Raw genomic sequence first — 20502 nt, forward strand, 5'->3', positions numbered from 1 at the left:
TGTATAGACATATCATCATGACATCATGGGGCAGACAGGGATTGTGACGCGCTTTTCCAAATTATAAGAAATGTACACAATCTAATCAGTCATTGATGCACTGTAGAAAAGTGGCGAAAAGTGTTTGATTCTACTTTTTCCTCGTTGTTAAAGTGTAATGGAAATGTACATTTATTTTAGTATTTCCTATTTCCTTCCTCGTTTGTTATCTTTAAAGAAACATGGATGAAATCCCAAAGCATTAAAAACTTTGGCGACCTAAACAGAAGGTAAGTCTGGTAAACCTAAAGTAAATAAAACAATTTAGACTGTTGACATCAACGAAAATAATTAGTTATGTCATTTAGAAAAAAAATCAGTAGGTGCAAGCAGTGTTCAATATCGTTAATCGTATCGAATGGACATCACATCATAGTTCCAGATAATCCTCAGATCCCGTAGGCCTATTAGACATGGTTAAACGCAAAGTAAATATCCTTGCACATTTCCTGTTTAACCAATCAATCTGTCGACCACGAGTCTCAATCTATTGAATGTCAATCAGTATTTTTGTTATCAGTTGCTTGTTATTGGGAAGCAGTATTTTTAAGCAGTATTTGACTATGGTATTGGACGTATAGAACTGCTTTGGCATATCTGTTATTTGTGGGGTGGGGGCTGAAGTCTGTCTTTATACACAGTAGGCCTAATGCTGATAATATCTTAACCAATACTTAAAATGAGAAGGAATGATTGTTTATTTCTGTCTATTGGGCCCTGGACATAACTCCAACAGGTTCATTTATTCATAAAGCCTCTAGATGGCGCCATATTGCGGCATGAAACAGATGGCAAGAAAACTGTTTTTATTGATGAAACAGAAATATCACCTTTCTGTCTAAAACGCATTGTCTGTTTCGGGAGAGACGGCACATGGTCTCTCCATGGTGTATAGACATATTATGACGTAATCTGGCAGACAGGGATTGTGACGCGTTTAAAACAATTATAAGAACTTTAGTAAATCAAATCAGTCATTGATGCAGGCAAGGAGCAAACCGCGTCTACTTTTTCCTTTAGAAAGTGTAGTGGAAATGTATATTTATTATGGAAATGTATATTTACTTGAGTATTTCCTAGATTATCATCTTTAAAGAAACATGGATGACATCCCGAATCATAAAAAACTTCGGCGGCCTAAACAGAAGGTAAGTCTGGTAAACCTAGAGTAAACAATTTGTCGATAAACATCGACGAAAATACTTAGATTTGTCCAAATTGTTTCAGTAGACTCCTTGTGCATTTGACAGTTGTATTTCACAAATAGCCCCTCCTAACGTGATTAATACTGTCGACCTTTTTCATAGTAATATTTCATATGTAAAAGTCATATTTCTTTTTAGATTTTTTTATCTCTGTTCAAGACACTCGTTGTATTTCCCCGCTAACCCTAACCATTGTCACTCCTCCTTATGTTTGTGTGTGCTTGTGTATGTATGTTTTCAAACGTCTGTGTATTTACGTGGCTTGTGTCTCTCTTTGTGTTTGTGGGTGTGTGTGTGCGTGCGTGTCTAGCCTGCTCGTCTCGCTACCCTCCAGTTGCCCTGTTGGCCAGAGCTGGGACTGAAGCTTCCTGCCCTGCTGTTCTCAGACAGGAAGCTGCTGTTATCAGACAGGAAGCTGCTGTTCTCAGACAGGAAGGTGCTGTTCCCAGAAGTTCACAACCCCCTCCAGGTAGGAACACATACCTGGAGAGACTCAACACATTTGACACTTTGTTCATGTCTGACACATCGATCAAAAGCGAAATACAAATAGTTTTGCTTTTAGTAAGAACAGTAGATAATAAAGGTCCAGAAGTGCATAAGTCTGACAGTATTTCAGTGAGTGGGGAGCCAAGCGAGTCTGTATTTTATCAGTTAATATCAGCATGATCTCAAATACTATATGCTAATGTAGAAGTGCAATAATAACAATATAATCATGTCAAAACTTGGTGCCAAAGCCTGCTCAATGTCCGGATCCCCGCCGCAAGAGCAAGGCTGCCAGAAAGGGTGCAGGAGCTGAGAAGGATTCAGGGGCCAACAAGGGGCCCCTGGCAGAGTCCTGGAGGGTTGTGGAAGAAGCTGGAGCGGCTTATCGTTCAGCCCTGGCTGACGAGCTGGCAGGACTAGGCATGGTGGTGAGTAGAAGACCCTAATCCACCTCCCTGGTACTACAGACTCCAGCCAGGCTCCTCCCCTCCTCTCCATCTTCCTCCACCTCTCCTGTATCTCTGATACTGGCTCTGTCACTGTGCCTTGCTAAGTATTTTTCTTGCCTGCAGGTGACTGGTGGTGCATGTGCGAAGATGCATCCCATCCCCTGGACCAACTACTGTGAGTCTTTGTTCATTAATGTATCAAATGTAGACTATTCCTTATTAAATGATCACCTTCTGTCAAGAGAAGGGATCCACCAATCACATTGTGACTCTGCTGTAGGTGTTCTTCCAGCAATCAAAAGTTCCTCTCGCCCGGTGGAACCAATCAGAGCATCGGCCTCTGAAAGAGTCGGGCCCCTGGGCTGCAGAGCCACACCAGATGGAAAGGAGAGTGCGTACTCCTCTCCACCTCCGCCTCCGCCTCCGTCTCCGCCTCCGTCTCCGCCTCTAACCCCATGCCAACTTGAGGCGCAGTCTCCAGGTTGTTCTCCAACCTTGAATGACCCCGTGACCCGGGAGACCACGCCCAGTCTTCTGTCATCGGAGACCGGGGACGAGCTTTCTGTGTTGGAGGCCATGATGTCACACCCGTGAGTGCTCCCCCAAACGCTCACCTTTAGACTAGAGTCCTGTTCAGCATAATGTTACGATGCATCGTCAGTTGTCATTGTACTGTGAAGTGATGTCAAACGTCAGTTCTTGTTCTTGTTACAGTCATTGGAAAATCATCAACAGGGTCCTGTTGAGAAAGGTCAATAAAATGTTTACGTGAATTGCTTTCACTCAGTCTGACAATCACCACATGTATCTGTATTGCCACATGACATTTCCCTCCCTCCCTCCTTCTAAGAACAAGTGCGTAGCTGAGCTGCAGGAGCGCTCGGAGGAGGTCATGGAGTGGGTTCTTAAGGTGACCCACAGGGTGGTCCTGCCTGCCATGGCCCGGGTCCTCCACATCCGCAAAGACCAAGATGGCCGCCCGCTGTCCGCCGCCATCTCTTACAGCAGCTGTGACTCCCAGAGTGACAGGTCCTCTTCCGCAGGGTTGCTGTCCACAGCTAGCCCCGTCACTGGCTCTCTGACTGGCATGGTATGTTTCAACCCTGCTGATTTTCCCCAGGACCAGGCCTCTTCTCTGGGCTCCACCCAGCCCTACGTCCCCCAGGGCATTCTGAGAATGATCTCAGAGAGGTTCCACCCTCTGCTGATAGGAGGGCAGGGATCCAGGCCCCAGAGCAGGCTGCTGGGTGGCAGGCCTCCGATGTTGGACTCTGATAGGCCCACGGAGGAGGAAGTCCTCGCCACGGCATCCCTCGCCGTGGCAGAGATTCTGTTGAAGGTGAAGGTGGTGATGGATAAACAAGAGCACGATGCAGACGACAAGCTGTCAGCCTGTGTCGAGGAGCTCTACGAGTCTGTCATGGGACAGATGCTGGAGACATTTGCACTCCACCACCGTGGATGCTTGCTGTCGGACTGCCATGTGACCAGCATCTCCCAGGACCTGATATACAACGCCTGGCAGGACGCCAAGGAGAAGATTCAGGTCCTCGCCAAAAGTCACACCGACGCCATCAATGAGCTGGTGTCCCCGTGGCCCACGTCGTCTGCCGACACAAGGGAGAGGATGGAGATGGCCTCCTTCCTCACTGGCAGCGTGGCGGAGGAAGAAGAGATGGAAAATGCGATGGCTTTGCCCAGCCGCGTGATGTCACCGACCCTCTGCTCCCTGAAGGAGAGCCTCTCTGGAATCCTGGCCCGCCACGCCCTGTTCCACAGCCCGGGCGTGGTCCCCACGGAGGAGAAGCTGGAGCTGGTGAGGATGGTGGGGGGCTTCCTCCAGGAGATGGAGCCCACAGAAGGACGCTGTTCCCTGGACCAGCCCCAAGAGGCCTACGAGGCCTCCCTGGTCCAGAGTGTGGCCACGGCCTGCAACGTGATCCACAACGTCCTGAAGAACTTCCACGCAGCCCAGCAGCTGATTGGGCAAGTGGAGGTGGCAGACTTCCTGCAGCCTGGAAGTAAGACCTTCACCATGGTGGTGGAGTGTGTTAGCCAGAGCCTGCTAGGAGATGTTGCCGTGGAGCTGGATGCCCTGTGGAGGAGGAGGAGCTCGGGGGCCAGCAACAGCAACGGGAGGAGCAGCAGGAATAAGGAATACCTCCCTTTTGACACCCAGCAGGAGCGACCAGTGGAGTGCAGCCGTGCTAGCAAGGAGGAGCAGGAGGAGGAGGATCCTCAGAAGAAGGAGGAGACCGCCCCTCCCTCCTCCAGGAGCACTAGTGCCAGGAGCGATGCTAGCAGTGCTGCCAGCTACCAAGACCTCAGCTTCACCGCTGAAAACATGCTGGACATCATCATGCGGATGGCCTACTTGGCCTCCAGTTCCTCCCCTGACGACGACGACAAACGCGACGAAGCCTCGTCCGTCAAATCGTTCGACCAAGAGGAGTACGACATGGAACGCCTGCTGGCATCCCACAGCATGTGCACCAGGATGTTCCAGGGGAGGATCCACCACTTCTCCAAGCAGTTGGTTGAGTGGATTTATCAGCTTCTCCTGGACACCCGGATGGGACGACTCCCCTCGACACCCCATTGCCGCTCCGAGCCCAACTTCCAGAACCTGGAGGACAAGGAACGTCTGGACCAGGAGTTCTTCACCCCTCTGCTGTACTATTTTTTCCAGATGGCCTTCAAGGGCCTGATGGGGAACCTGCTGGGCGAAGAAGACGTCACGGACGACCACCGTGCCGACTCCTGCAGCGATGCGTCCTCAGACGGCAGTGACAGCAACAGTGACAGCAGCAGTGACAGTGACTGTCCCTCCCTGGACTGGTCCAGTGGGATGACCCGTGGGAGTCAAGGGGTTGAGGGTAGAAGGAGATCGCAGAGCAGGTTGAAGCCCTCCTGCAGCCAGGACCAGAGGTGGGCGCTGGAGGCCATTTGTGAGGTGTTGACTACCCAGGCTGGAAGTGACCTTTACAAGACCTGCAACGACCCACAAGAAAACATGGTTGTTGTCCGCAAAGGTAGAGATATAGACATTTTAACCTTTAGATACAAAAGTATAGTGACAATTTTTTTTATAAGACATGCGATTGTAAGACAAATTTGTAAGTATTGAAATCTGCTGAATGACAGTGTAGTTCAAGTAAATAACTATAATAATAGTATTGTAGTTAACAGTCAAAATATGTTATGAGAAAAGTATAGTTAATCGCTATAATAGTAATAGTGTAGTTAAAAGTCAGTTTTCTTGTGCCAGGCCTTGATGCTAAAGCCATGGCCAGGTTCGGTAACCTAGCCAGCTCCTCCTCTGAAGACCAGGAAGTGACAACAGGAAGTCTCGATCCAGAGTCAGGTCTCACCAACCAGGAAGTAGGACAGCCTGAGATGGATGACAACGAAAACGCTGACTACTCTGATGATTTCCACGAAGAGGAAGACGGGTCAGATTGCCAGATGAATGACTTTTCCAAGGGTGCATTGATCGAGGAAGAGGAGAAGGATGAAGATGATGGAGCTGCAGGCCTCCCTGAGGAGGTCCAGGATCATCCCTCCCTACCCGTGAGCCCCTCTGAGACCCCCTCCCTCCAGCCCGGGGAGGTTCTGATCCAAGAGAAGGTCCTGATGCCCCCCCAGCCCAGCGCCTTGCACCACCAGACCCTGCATGACCTGCTGCAAAGGCTGGTGGGACGCCTGGCCCTCCAGGGGCCCCTTCGTTCCTGCTTCACCCCCACCAACTCGGAGATAGAGGCTGTCCTCCTCCAAGACGTGAGCTGGTTTCTCTGGAACCAGGCCGGGATCGGCCTCGTCCTGGAGCATGAACCCCAGAACCTGCTCTTCGGTGGCGCCGACGCCCTGGACGCCATGTTTGAGGCGACTTATGCTGAGCTAATGCTCTGTTCCGATAGCAACAGGGCCCTGGTCCACTCCGCCCTCCAGGGAGGGGCAGGCATCGTCGGCATGGCCGAGAACGTCGCCACGGTGATCTGCCGTCACGCCGAGTTTTGGCGCCCTTCTGCCGTGTCGGGTGAGAGTCATGATTTGGAAACAGGTTGTGAGGAGAATGAGAGCACAGAGGACTCTGCTGGCTTGGTAAAGGCCGGTGGAAGTTCCAGCCCCTTCATAAGCAACACAAGCTTCGATGAAGGACTTGAAATGGACACTGCTGGCTTGGAAAAGGCCTGTAGAAATTCCAGCCCCTTCATCACAAACACGAGCTTGGATGAAGGACTTGAGATGGACTCTGCTGCCTTAGAAAAGGCTGGTGGAAGTTCCAGCCCCTTCTTAAGCAACACAAGCTTGGAAGAAGGACTTGAGATGGAGTCTGCTGGCTTGGAAAAGGCCAGCAGACTCGCCTCCTGCCTCACATCCTCCTCCACTTCCTGGTCCTGCTACTCCTCTTCTTCCACCTCTGTTCACTCCTCTCCTTCGTCCTCCAAATCCTCCACCAGCTCCTCCACCTCCAGGGGCTCCACGGCTCAGGCCCCTAGCCCAGAGGGACATAATTTGGGAAAGACCGACACCCCCATCCTCCGGAAATGGTTCGCACTGGTAAGCTGAAAACAACACCACACACTGGCACTAGGTAGAACTGACCTGAGCTGAGTCAGCGATAAGAAGGGATGACATGTGACAATCTCAATGTGTGTCTTTGCTCTCACTTCCAAACCCAGAAGAAAGAGAAGACTTTCCTTAAGAATGGACAGAATGTGGCTGCCAAGGGAAGAAAGACAAGCATATTTTCCAAGACAAACAAAGTTTCTCCCCTTAGCGCTGAAGGTGAGATCCTGACTGCATATTTGCTCATTTAGGAGCCCACTTTAGTTGGCTCTCCCACCATTTAACACACACAGACTTGCACACAAACACTCACACACAAACACAGGCATACAGATATGCACACACACACACACACTATTTTTAAGTGAGAGGTCACAGTGCTGAAGTTCCGTGTGATGTCATACCTTGTTGTGTGATGGTGTTTCCTGTCCAGGTCCAGACCTTGGTGAGTCCTCCATTGCTGGAGGAGAGGAGAAAAAGAAGAAGAAGAAGAAAAAGTCCTTCAAAGATTTCTTCCGGGGGATCTCTGCGGCTCTCTCCGGGGCTTTCTGCTTCGGCTGCGTGAAGGATATTCACCAGTAGAGGGCGCCACCTGCAGAGTCAACTGGCTGGCAGAGAGAGAGAACCTGTCACTATGGCAACAACTGTAGCTACTTCCCTCTTCTTCAGAACTGTGCAACCAATTTTTTTGTATATTCCAATAAAAACTACTGGAATTTCGTTTGTAATCATTAAGTTGTTTCTGTACAAGTGTTTGTGTACATAGGGGATCAGATGGCTGAGCGGTAAGGGAGTCGGACTATTCATCAGAAGGTTGTTGGTTCAATTCCTGGCCATGCCAAATGACATTGTGTCCTTGTGCAAGACACATCACCCTACTTGCCTCGGGGGGAACGTCCCTGTACTTACTGTAGGTCGCTCTGGATAATAGTGTTTGCTAAATGACTAAAAAAAGTTTACAAAAGATTTAATGTACAAGGTTGTGACATCACCATGTCAGGACTGCAGCCACACAGAGAGGCTGATAAGCATTTGTTAGAGTCATTGTACACAACCAGTTAACATTAGTGTAAAAGTTACCTTAAACACTAGCAGACGTGTATGTAAAACGTTTACATAGCCTACACATAACCAAATGTGTATGTGTTTGAGAATGCTACTTCAGTTATTTCAGAATAGTTGTTATTGTTACCCAATTTAAAAAGGGCCTTCTTTTGTTATTATTAGATATTGATATAGCGCTTTTCTACCTTAGCGGCACTCAAAGCGCTTTACAATGTTTGCCTCTCATTCACCCATACATACTCACACTCGCACATACCGACGGCAGCGAGCTGCCATGCAAGGCTACAGCCTGCCCATCGGGAGCAACATGGTTCAGAGTCTTGCTCAAGGATACTTCGGCACATGACCCAGGAAAAGTCGGGGATTGAACCGCCAACCTTGCGATTAACAGACAACCCTCTCTACCCCCTGAGCCACAGCCACAGCCACCCCCGAGTTAAAACACACCACCGTCCTTCTTCATTCCAAGTGGTCTTGCTTGCATCTGTTCACACATGTTTAGCTAACACACACACAGTCACAAACTGTGCTGGTTCCCTCATGCCAGACATTGATTTATGGTGTGTGAGCCACTCTGTTTGATAACTTTTATTTTTGGGGCCTCATGTTTTTACATAACTCAAATGTCCCCTCCTGTTGATGAAATCTTAGGAATGTTGTTAAATTATATAAAATATATTAAAACGTCTATTTAATAAATAGCCTATATTTAAAAAAGATATACGTAAAAATTTAAATTGTGAGGACACCCCCAGCTAAATTGAGTGGAATAAATGGTATCTTACAGCTCCGATTGTAAACAATGCGCCTTACTTAAGTAATAAACCTCGAACAACTCCCAATTAAACGTGGAACGACCAATTTTCCTGTCATGGAACCCGTGTTGTCTGATGAACTACAGAGCGAGCAGTCGTGAACTGGACTTCACGGATGTCCAGTTAAATGCACACGTTTGACTTTCCGATCAGACGCCAGCGCAATGGCTTTCGCGTTGATGTTTGAGTTCACTTGAGAGGGAGTGCCTCCCTCCAGTCCGCCAAAGTCAAAGCTATTTTCATGTCTATTGAATTCAATAAATTGTCAAATCAGTAGGCCTAAGTGTGACTGTGTATAGAATCAAAATATGAATCATAATTGTTTTTTATTGCCATATAAGTTTACGCAAACACAGAATCTACTGTGGCAGGAAGGTGCATACGATCTTAATTTAAAAAAGTAGAATGTAAAATTAAATGTTAAAAGTGGTGCTGTGAAACGATTAAAATATTTAATCGCGATTAATCCCATTAATGTCATACTTAACTCGCGATTAATTGCAATTAATTGCACATTTTATCTATTCTAAATGTCCATTGATTTCTTTTTGTCCAATAATTTTTTCTCATTTTAATATTCTTGTCAACATGGAAAAGTGGATCGGATTGCTCACTGCAAATGTTTTTATTGAAAACAACATTACAATCGCCTGGCTTTGACAACGGGGCAGAGAATTCGCATCAGCTGTGTGCTTGGCCATCCAGTGGAATTTCAGACTGGATGTGCTGCGATGATAGCTCAGTTCACAACAACAAAACACACAGATCACTTTGGTCTTGTCAATGGAACCATGGCAACTTTTTCAAAGTGAATTTTCGATTCATAATCTTACAGTGTACCTGCTAAAATTTGGCTGTACTCTTTGCCCAGCCTCCTCCTTTAGTTTAAGGATAACACTACATGTTCTATGAACTCATTGTTTCAAAAACAGCCCATGTAATGCATCCTCAAGAGACACATTTACAGGGGAGAAACTGGGCCTTGAAAGTCAAACAGTGCAACCAAAGTGTAGGAAAGAGACGCCATCTGTTGGTCATATTCTAGTTTAACAGGGTTGACACAGACGTCATTAGTTTTGACGTGTTAAACCAGCACCGCAATTAACAATAATGTTGGCATCATTTGTATTTGTTGTTGTACAAGTGTTCATATTTAGTACTTGATTACGAACACATTTAATTGATCTCAAGCATGTGAGAGTTTGACCGTCATGGAAACAGACAAACAGACAGAGGTGCTAAATGGCTCCTCTGGTGCCGACTGAGAGCTCATTAGTGAAGTTTGTTGACTATTCTGGAAGGTGGGGGGAGAGGAAGAGGAGGTGATGAAGATGGTGATGCAAGTCAATAGGAAGGACACAAGGAAAAGGGGAGACAGAGAGGAAGCTGAAGGACCAACCTTTCAGAGATAAATAGGAGGAGAGGCTAGTGGTGAGGTTGGTCAGGGAGGTGGGAGAGCTGATCTGTCTTCATCTGCCACCTCATGGAGATCCTGCCAGGAGAGGAGGAGATGCAAGATCTTCTGTCCTGCCTGCTCAACACTTCCTGTCAGACGCAGGTTCGCTCCAGGTATGAGTCTGCCCTCATCTACACTGCCCTGTCCTTTGTGTCTCTGCTGACGGTGCTGCTCAACATGCTGGTCCTCATCTCCATCTCCCACTTCAGGCAGCTCCACACCCCCACCAACGTCCTGATCTTTTCCCTGGCCCTGGCCGACCTCCTGGTGGGAGCACAGATGATCCCCCTGGAAATGATCACCAGATCCAACCCATGCTGGTACCTGGGCAGGCTGATGTGCTATCTGGTCCCCTATGCCAGCGGCATCTTTACCTTCTCCTCTATATGGAACCTGGCTCTCATATCTGTCGACCGCTACATTGCTGTGTGTGAACCACTTCTGTATCCCTCCAGGGTCACGATGAGGAGAACCGTTTCATCTAGTGTCCTAATCTGGATTTGTTCTATAATTTACTGTGGGTGGATAATGATAGACCACTTGGGTAACCTACATGCATATGATAGGTGCACTGGACTGTGTGTGGTAATATATTTACCATACTCTGGTATTGTCGACCTCCTTGTCTCATTTCTCTGCCCTTGTTGTGTCATAGTTGTTCTCTATATAAGAATATTCACTGTTGCAATCTCCCAGGCCAGGAGCATCAAGTCCAACTCAGTGAGCATTGAGTCAGACTTCATGAAGACAAGAAAATCAGAGAGAAAAGCAGCAACAACTCTCAGTATAGTTATAGTAGTTTATCTGCTTTGCTTCGCTCCATACTTCTGTTCACCTTTGTCTGACAATTGGTTTTCACAGGTTGTTATGATTTGGATTTTTCAGATGAACTCCTGTCTCAACCCTCTGATCTATGCTTTTTTTTACCCGTGGTTTAAAAAGTCTGTGAAATGCATCATAACTATGAAGATACTGCAGCCCTTCTCCTCTGAACTCAGCCTGATGTAGTGTCTATTCTACATTGTTAACCTTCTTACTGTGTCTCAGAAAGAGTCAGGGTTTTAATGGTTTGATAAATGATTGAATGTGAATAACCTGAGTTTTTATACCTGCTGAGTCTGCACAGGGTTACTGTGCTTCATCCAATCATATTAGATATGCTACGGTAATTATGGGATATGTATCATATTTGACTCCATTTATTTATTGATTCTATACCTGCTGAGTGCACTGGGTTACTGTGCTAGTCTGCATCTTGCAGCTTGTTCAGAGAGTGGGGATGTGGGAAGGGTGATTCATCACTGACTTTCTGCAGGGAGAGTTGTAGCCTTGACCCCATTACCATGTCAACAGTCTGGCCAGGACAAACAATGTTGCTAGGTTCACTTCAAAGGTAAACAAAATTAAAGCTAAGGTCAGGAAAATAAGGAAAAAATAAGTATTATACGATTTCAAAATTATTTGTATTACAGCAAGAGAGCATTTCAGTTCAATCTTATTCTGCATCCCTACATGTGTGAGTGGTTATATCTGTCCATGTTAGATAGACTGCACTATGTTAATCTGCTACAAATGATGATTAGATTTAACATGGAACATTTGTTTCAATATTCCATGTTTTTTCATAGTTGACACATTATGTGCTGCATTTGTTTTGTAGAGTCTCATGTATTTGCTGTTATACCCAACAGATATACCTAAATACTGTACGATTTTAACAACTGAAATGTGAAAGCGTTGAAAAATAAAAGAGCTCTTTCCCTGATTGTCTTCTTGCAGTGTGTGCTTTTACATTTTCTAGAAGTTTGAAGTTTATTGCACGTCCCTGTCAGAAACTACTACAGTAAGTTAGTCATTAGACTAAGAGGGTATACAAAGATAGCTTATCCTTTTTTATATTTAAATATTTTCAGGGCCATTCTAGCAGCAGTAATTCAAAATTGTATGCCAAATCATACCAAACAAAAAGGGTGAAAGGTCATGACAAAGTCAGAATTGAAGGGATGAACAAAGCACTGCCAGTCAAGATGAGTGCAGGAAGAAAGTGCCATCTGCTGGCCAAAAGATGGCACTACAATCAACCACAAATTACAGATGCCATTGTTTCTATAATGGGACTGGTTTCAATACTGGGGTGTATGAATTACACAGCCAGCCTTATACACATCTCATACACAACTCTCCTGTCTGTTTACACAGCAGTTGTTGATTCATAAAGCACAAATATTCTCTTTACTGTAACGTATACATAAGGCTTGCAATTTTACGTAACTCTTAGAAGATGCATAATATGAGACGTTTCTGTTTTGATTTTAATTATAAAACCTGTACTGTAACAGACACAAAACGTTCAGTAAAATATATAATGATAATAATAATTAAAAACAAATATATTACAGTATAAAAATCTGAACATATACATATCCAACATGTGAATGCCAATACTATAGTAGAATTAACATGATCTCTAAGATGCATAACATAACATAATGACCTGTGCTTATTCATACTGTAGTTTCATAAATCATTTAGCCTACTTACTTTATCAAAGTAAAAGACTTTTGCTACAAGGCACGTACTTGAATGAGATGAGGTGTCAAACCATTATAGAAACCCCTGACCATTTTCTTGAATCCTTCCGCCTACCTTTCCTTCCTGTCTTCATCACCCCTCAGCCCCCACCCTATTGGAAATCTCAACCAACTTCACTAATGAGCTTTAACTGTCAGTCGGCACCAGAGGAGCCATTTAGCACCTCTGTCTGTCCTAATGGTCTGTTTGTCTGCTGCATGACGGTAAAAGTCTCACAGGCACAAGAGCAATCAAACGTGTGAAGTTTTCAAGTACTAAATCTGAACCAAGCAACAAACGAATCTGACACCTACCACCTAACAATGTCATTAGGAAGCTCCCGGGATTAAAAAGACAAACCTGTTGACAGATTAGTGCTTGCATCAGTCTGTTGACCTCTGCTGTTAAACTAATTGGCCGGGCAGCCATGATCTGGTACAGAGCAATGACAATAAAGCATGTCTCGTATTATGTTTTAATATTGTATGTCTTGTCGTTGTCTGTTGGTTTAGGAGTGTGTGCTTGTGTGTGTGTGCATATGTGCGTTCGTATGTGTGTGTGCGGGTAACAAACACCACCTTAGTTTGCTTATGCCGGCCCTGGACACTAGGTCAGGCCTGCATCGACGTGAGACCAGCATTGGATCTGTTATGTTTCCTTGCCCAGCGCTAAGAGAGACAGGATCAGTCAACAGTGAACAGCCTCCTCTCTCTCTTGATCCTCATCAGTTTATTTTTGTTCCTTTTGCACACCGCTATGAGCCATGTGCATGTCATGAACAGACGACAGCAGCAGAGAGATGCTCAGGCAGTTATGTGCGTGTGTATACACAGTATATGTATGTATGTATTTATTCATTTGTTTATGTATAACATTTATATTTATTCATTCAGTTTTTCAATGTATTCACACTTCTCCACAATGACTCAGTACAGTAGAGATAACATCTATGTTAGTATGTGTGAATTCCCTAGCTATCAAGGCCATCATCTTAGTGTTATGAGCACCTCATTCTACCACTTCAAATCAAATCAAATTTATTTGTATAGCCCTTTTTACACGCAAGCATGTCACAGAGGGCTTCACATGCGCCCATAGAACTGCCCCTCAACCAACCTAAACCCTCAAGGAAGACAAGGAAAAACTCCCAGAAAAACTCCCACCGGGAGAAAAAATGGAAGAAACCTTGGGAGGAGCAATTCAGAGAGGGATCCCTCTGACCACTTCTAGGTGAGGTGAGGACACAGGCCTGTCTTGAGGTGAGGGCGTAAAAATGTGTATTGCGTATGTGTCGTGCATGTCTTGAATGTTTGTGTGCGTGTATAAATGTGTGGCCTTTTTGTACATACACCTAACGTTGACAAGATCCTGACGGTGTGCACTAGTGTAATACTGCACAGTCATCTTTGAAAAATCTGAGAATTGTATCTGTATGCTTCATAAAAGATACAATATTATTGAGTTCAAAGTTTAACTATGTAACAAGATCAAAGAAATTATTCCATCCTGTGCAGCAGTTTAACATGCTTCAGACAACAGGCCCACATTGATACCATTGCAGTTTGCTGGCTAATTTTCTTGATAGCTAACATTAGCTAGTGTTTGATACTGATTTTTCAGGACTCCGGCATGGAACAGAGATTACCATCTTTGTGTCACTGAGTACATCTGGAGAACTGCGTAATGGAGATGTATTATGAAGCATGACGCAAGCAGTTGAATGTAATTTTTAGTACAATAAGCTTTAATGATACCAAAGCCACAGGACATAAATCATTATGCTCATTTTAAAAACTAACAGTTCTGGAAAGTATACCCAAATATACCCTCATGTAGTGACAGGATCACTTCAGGATATTTGAAGTCTGGATACTGTTTAAATATGAACCAAACTGGAACCGGATAATAGAACAGAAGCACAGTACAATTATGACTGTCCTAATTAAGGATTTGTTGGAAGATCAAAAAATAATTAAAGGGTGCGTAATGATTAAGTAATTAAGCTGCAGGGTTTTCCAAGGGGGGCTGCCTCTGTAAGAGCAGTGCTCAGTGCTCAGTGCAGTCATAGATGTCATCATTGTTCAGGATGAGCCAGAGATGGCCCAGATCATAGGACACATGTTTCACCCGTCCGCTGTAGAGAGGAATGTTGGTCCAGCCGGTACCTTCAGGTTGACAGGCAGACGTGGAATCCCTGCAATGGAGACATTTCACTTCTATTCTTGAAGGAATGATTTACAGTTGAGAGTAAAATGCATCACTATTATGAAAAAATACAGAAGTGCTTGTGAAGACAAACCTGCGGAACACGTCTCCTACAGAATTCACTCCATAGACAGATCCGTCACTTCCCACCTCGATCATAGACAGGCTTCCTGGAACCTCCTGCCAGGTACCGTCCCCCTCACAATTAAAGGAGTTCACCCCCTAGAGGACCCAACAAAGGCTGATGAGCAAAGTCAATTCATGTATTGATGATAGTAATTATTCCACAGACAGCAGAGCCCAGCACAGGCCAGCCTTACCTTCCTCACAAAGATGTGATCAGCACTGTTAACACCCCAGCAGCTATAAGGACCACAGCTGTAGTACTTCAGGCCGCCAGGAATTTGGCGCCAGTTCAAAGCACTATTACTTCCACTGTAGCCAACTGTGTTCTTCTTTGGAAGACAGTAGATGGCATCGACATGATTTGCTCCTGCCACAAACTGGTCTCCACCAGCATCAATCTGCTTCAAGAGACCTGATCCAAAACAAAAACATGAACTTATGATTTCTCACAATCCCATATGGAAAAGGTCTGTAAAAAACCTATAGGAATTACACTATTCATGTACAATACGTCTGTGGGAAAGAGCTTGCACATACAGCATATTTCACACAGGAAAGGTCCTTCAACATCCAGGTAAGTCATAGATCATAATTTTGTTGTTACCCTTTTTCTCCATTGCTTTGGCTCATTTCACAAAACAGAAATGACATTCTCAAAACACGTGCAAACTTCCAAACCGCTGGGCACTTGTTCACAACAGATTGGAATTTCTCATTCCTTTAATCCAATTGCAATTGTATTGGCCCATCCTTGTAAATGACAAGTGCAATTGCCTACAGTTCGCACACATTTCAAACGATTTAGCACATCTTTGAAATGGTTAGGTATAATTGCCTTTGATTAGGCCAACTATCAATTGAAAATATCTTGCTGGTCTAAACTGACTTGTTTCTCAGTCAAGTGGTTGTTCTCTGCAAAACATGGGCATCATTTCCTTGTGTACATCACCTGCACAATAGTTCACTCCACTGTCAAAATCTTTCAGGCACATATACCATGAAAAGCATAATGGTATATACTGTAATATGGATCTCTTGGTATATACTGTAATATGGATCTCTTGGATCATCTGCTACAGTCATTGTCAGATGCAACTACAACTTTACTAAACAAGGGGACACATCCGATCACCAATCTCACAGTAAGTTTAGTTAGCCGACAGGAGCTATCCAGGAGTATAAATGCTTCCATCAAATATAGATCTTGTCCCAGGCCAGCTCGGGGGAAACATCACTGTTTGTACTGCCATTTCAGGGAATGGTGTAGTCACCCACATTCCCAGTCTTGGCCCATACAATACCCAGACACTCCTGGTGTCCTTGGACCGATTTGATCCCTCTACATGAGGGGTTTGGTAGGGCCTCACTTTCTTACATTTGTCATTGTGTGGGACAATGTCAGCTTCCACTGTCACCCACTCGTCAGAGTTCACTGCCCATCAAAGAATGCTGATGGTGCTCATATCACCTGACTCCCCATTCCTTAGTCCTATCCAGGAGGTTTTCTGCATGGAAGTGGAGGGTTTATGAGCATCGGGCTCAAAACCAGGGCTCCCTGCTCCAGACAATGGATGCTGCTTGTGATGATGTCACAGCAGATCAGTGTAGGGGATTGTTGAGGCATGCACAACGATTCTTCCCCTGTTGCATCGCAAGGGTGACCATCAGATGTGATGTCATTGAAATCTGAGGCCAGACAGACAGGAGCGCGAGGATGAGCAGGAGTGAGGACGACAACTAGTGAAACTCCAGCTTTGCTTTACTTTCTTACTGTATGCGTTTCTTTCTTGCCATGAAATGCACCCTCTGCAACTCTGACTAGGAAACTGTCACTTGCCTGAAACTTACCGTGGTTACTCATACTACTAGTGTAGGTTATACATAATGTTAGTTTTGATGTGCTTAGTATTGTATGACAGTATATTGTGCTGTACACATTTCCTGTTACAGTAACCATGATGTATGGCAATTACAATAACAATTTCCATAGCAGTGTAAGTGCAATATGTGATGTGAAACCTTGTAGGCCAATCTTTTTTCTGTATGATACTCATTTACACGTATTCATTTAGCAGACACTTTTATCCAAAGCGACTTCCAAGAGAGCTTTACAAAAGTGCATAGGTCAATGATCCTAAACGAGAACTTTTTTGTATGCTTCATGTTTTGGCTACACGAAATGTTTGGGGCTATCGCGTTGTTATGATCAGTGACCTATGCACTCTTGTAAAGCTCTCTTGGAAGTCGCTTTGGATAAAAGCATCTGCTAAATGAATAAATGTAAATTGAGACATATTGTATTCTGGAAAGAAAACATCTACTACAGTAACTGTAGCACAGTGCACATGAGGGATATTTCTAAGGTCCACTGCCATTCTGACAAAACATCTAAACATTTGACCCGCAGTGGTTACACAATGCCAAACTGACTTTTCATTTTGGGGGCACTGACTATTTATATGAGAAAATGATTTGGTTTTGAAGCATGAGTTAACTGTTTTGGGTGAGATATGACCTTTTGAAGGTGATCTATGTAGTTGTGCTGAACCATATAGGCTATTTTGCTAAATGCACGTGGAGCTTTGAGAATGTCATTTCTGTTTCAAGAATTGAGCCAAAGCAATGGAGAAAAACTGTAAAGGGGCCATAATTCTGTATGTTAACACACTTGTTATTGTATTTACTACATCAAAAATTAACATTTACAATCTCTCCACATGGGTTGACATCATAATAAAGACACACATTATTAAAAAAATATATAAAAATGTTTGTTAAATCATACCAGCACATTCCTATGAAATCATACAACTACCTGAGGTTGTAGACATATCACACTTATCTGTCTAAAAATGACTACATGTAAACCTTGTCTATTGGTGGCCCACAATTCCATATATTATTATTGGTGTAGTTATTCTTACCAGGTACATTCACCCAGTCAGTCCCAACTAGTTTAAAGATGAGATTCTCTCTGTTGGCTCCCCAGACTCCTGCAGGTCCTACGGTGACATGCTTCAGTTTGCCTGGCAACTGTGTCCATGATGATCCAAACCTTGTGAAGATGCTGCCGTCTTGGTTGACCCCAAAAACTTGTCCAACACCTACATCAATCTGCATCAGGGCACCAGAGATATGTGTACATCCAAATCCTGCATGACAAACTAAAAAAAACACTTGGGTTGGTGGGGGTTGTCAGACAGAGCAGAGAAACATGGAAAACATGCACAAGATTGAGTAACAGTCAGACAAACTTACCCACACATGAAGTCAGCAACAGACAGTGCAGGGCAAAGAGGAGTGTTGCGATACAGAGAGGCATGGCTCACTCAGTGACTAACTAACAAGTAAGTCTGTAGGAGGACAGAGGAGCAGATTTATACCAACCAACGTCCATCACAACTATGTCAGAAGGGGAGTAAAACTGAAAAGTAGAGGCCTCACCACCACACCTCAAATACTGGTTCCACCACACCAAACTGTGAAACACACCTGATTCAAATGAATGGGTCGTTATCAGGCCCATTTATTTGAATCAGGTCATGTGTTGGAGCAGGGAAATATCTAAAACATGCAGGGCAGGGGGTCCCGTGGACCAGGATTGAGAACCACCGTCTATAGCATACAGATGACCCCGCCCCCTCCCCCCGCAACAAAGTTTGGACATCTTTTACACATGCAGATGTCATGTGCTGTTGTAAACAATGCAACTAGTGGAAGCGGCAAGGTGCTCAGTGCTCACTGAGAAGGTGGTCGACCAATGACGGTCAGACCTCGCGCAAGAAGGTGAAACGTGAGGGAGATACCCTTTCCAAAACTTGTAAGGGCGTAAACACTAGTTTGTGAAGGACCCAGAGAAACAAAAATATCCACCAACGCAAAATTAATTAACAAATGTTTTTGGTCTCAAAAAGAGGACATATCCAGATAAAAGAGGACGTCTGGTCACCCTAGGTACAGATCAATGGTTAAAAAAAAAGGTGATACAAATAAACTGCAACCAAAACTAAGCTCAGACCTTCGTTTCAAGCTTCGTGTCGTCCGTCCGTTTCTCGTCCGTCCGTAACCTGCTGCTGTTTTCCACCTCCCTTCTCTGTCCCAAATCCGCCCTTAAAAACCATCCTGAGCTGGGGGCGTGTCCAATTACTCAGGTGTTGTCCATTTCCCTGATCCCCAGTCTAATTCAACGAAATAAACTCTACACGGTTAAATATGTGCCCAAACACAACTCAATACAAAACACACAAATCAAAGCAATTAAATCAAGTGTAAAACATAACTAAATAACAGTACATGTTACTGTTAATGTACATTAGGAATCAGTGAATTGTCAACAGCTCTCATGAATGTCCCACTTTGACATAAGTATTATTTGAGTATTAGGTTACTTACATAAACACGCACAATGTACTTCCACACTATTCCTATTGCTCACTAGCCTGCACTTATTTCATGCAGTGCATTTCATTATGCCGGAGAAGCACTCATCTTGCCTGTGCATTGTTTGTGGACATTTCGCTTTAATATGACTCAAAACTGTAGGCTAATGCTTGGACGATATCACCTCCTAGTGGAAATAACTGGCACACTAACTGGCACTCATTTGAATTAACATTTTCAGACACGGTGTCCGGTCCTGCCATCAGTCACTCCTCCCTCCGTCTGTCAGCTAACAACGTCTCATGTACGGTGGAGTGTTCTGTGAAGAACGGGAGAGATGTGACCTTAACCTGGTACAAAGGAGAGGAGAGACATAACCAGACCAGCAGTCCTGATCTGTCCTCCAACATCTCTCTCCATCTGGAGATGAAGGACCAGGATGGAAACACCTACAGCTGTGTGGCTGAAAACCCCATCAGTAACCAGACAGTCAAACTCAACAAGACAGAGCTGTGCCCAGGTTAGTGTCCTGTTTATCTCCATGTCAAGAGAATCAGTAGCCTGGTCCTAACCAGACCCTTGTACTTTCCATTTGTACAGAGGGTCTGGGATCGCTCCATTGACAAGCGTTAACTTCCTTGAAGGCGGGTCCTCTTTTGAAGTTTAAAACTATTGGATCTGCCCAGAGCCACTCTGATCTGCCATAACCAATCGCAAGCGTTCGCCTTAGCCAACTCCTTCACCACTACTGTAACGGAGCTAGCTGCCGTAGCTGGAAAATCCACCTTTCCCCGACCCCGTGGGGAGGAGGGCCACAACATCATGGCCACCATCAAAACTCAGCAAGCAATGTTCTTGCTCCGGCTTTAACCTATGGATATTCGGCAGCGTTGCCACAACCGCAGAATAGCTTCGCTCGCATCTTTCTCCGCCGCCATTACTGAACTACTCAAACTAGTGCACAACATTAACGTCATCGTTCTCAGCCACTCCCCTGTTCGCTGATTGGACCTACAAAAAATGTGTTTCTGAAAACCGACCTCAAAGTCAAACTCTCAGACCTAGTACAGAAGCAAAATCCAAATTGAGCGGAAGTACGTAGGAGGGCAGAGCCAGGCTAGAGAATCAGATGA

The 20502-nt window shown here is 44.8% G+C and overlaps 2 protein-coding genes across 4 annotated transcripts in view; one reads left to right on the plus strand and one right to left on the minus strand.

Annotated features, from left to right (window-relative positions):
• The window catches only part of LOC124483458 (lectin L6-like), a 504761-nt gene that overhangs the window by 76863 nt on the left and 407396 nt on the right, over window positions 1–20502 (minus strand). For 2 of the 3 annotated variants that reach the window (XM_047043933.1, XM_047043931.1), the window contains exons 1-6: window positions 19008–19121; window positions 18248–18342; window positions 17914–18153; window positions 15184–15401; window positions 14958–15085; window positions 14825–14852 (exon numbers count right to left, since the gene is read on the minus strand). In XM_047043933.1, the coding sequence (XP_046899889.1) occupies window positions 14825–14852; window positions 14958–15085; window positions 15184–15401; window positions 17914–18153; window positions 18248–18311 (678 nt within the window). In that variant the 5' untranslated portion in view covers window positions 18312–18342; window positions 19008–19121. Of the gene's footprint in view, window positions 1–14824; window positions 14853–14957; window positions 15086–15183; window positions 15402–17913; window positions 18154–18247; window positions 18343–19007; window positions 19122–20502 lie in introns of those variants that run through there. The other variant, XM_047043932.1, reaches the window with a different exon arrangement.
• On the plus strand, window positions 966–7437 carry LOC124483445. The gene is made up of 10 exons (XM_047043909.1): window positions 966–1187; window positions 1555–1713; window positions 1985–2161; window positions 2306–2357; window positions 2463–2772; window positions 2897–2933; window positions 3033–5214; window positions 5451–6742; window positions 6865–6970; window positions 7185–7437. The coding sequence occupies exons 1-10, from the start codon at window positions 1140–1142 to the stop codon at window positions 7331–7333; spliced, it is 4512 nt and encodes a 1503-aa protein (XP_046899865.1). The 5' UTR covers window positions 966–1139; the 3' UTR covers window positions 7334–7437.

This window comes from Hypomesus transpacificus, chromosome 21 (assembly GCF_021917145.1).
Source record: "Hypomesus transpacificus isolate Combined female chromosome 21, fHypTra1, whole genome shotgun sequence".
NCBI lineage: Eukaryota > Metazoa > Chordata > Actinopteri > Osmeriformes > Osmeridae > Hypomesus > Hypomesus transpacificus.

Excerpts from the sequence above, each read along its gene's own strand:
- LOC124483445 (XM_047043909.1), top strand. The coding sequence starts at position 1,140 with ATGGATGACATCCCGAATCATAAAAAACTTCGGCGGCCTAAACAGAAG. Across the intron at positions 2,358-2,462 it reads CATCCCCTGGACCAACTACT|GTGTTCTTCCAGCAATCAAA; the intron begins GTGAGTCTTTGT and ends ACTCTGCTGTAG. Across the intron at positions 6,971-7,184 it reads TTCTCCCCTTAGCGCTGAAG|GTCCAGACCTTGGTGAGTCC; the intron begins GTGAGATCCTGA and ends TTTCCTGTCCAG.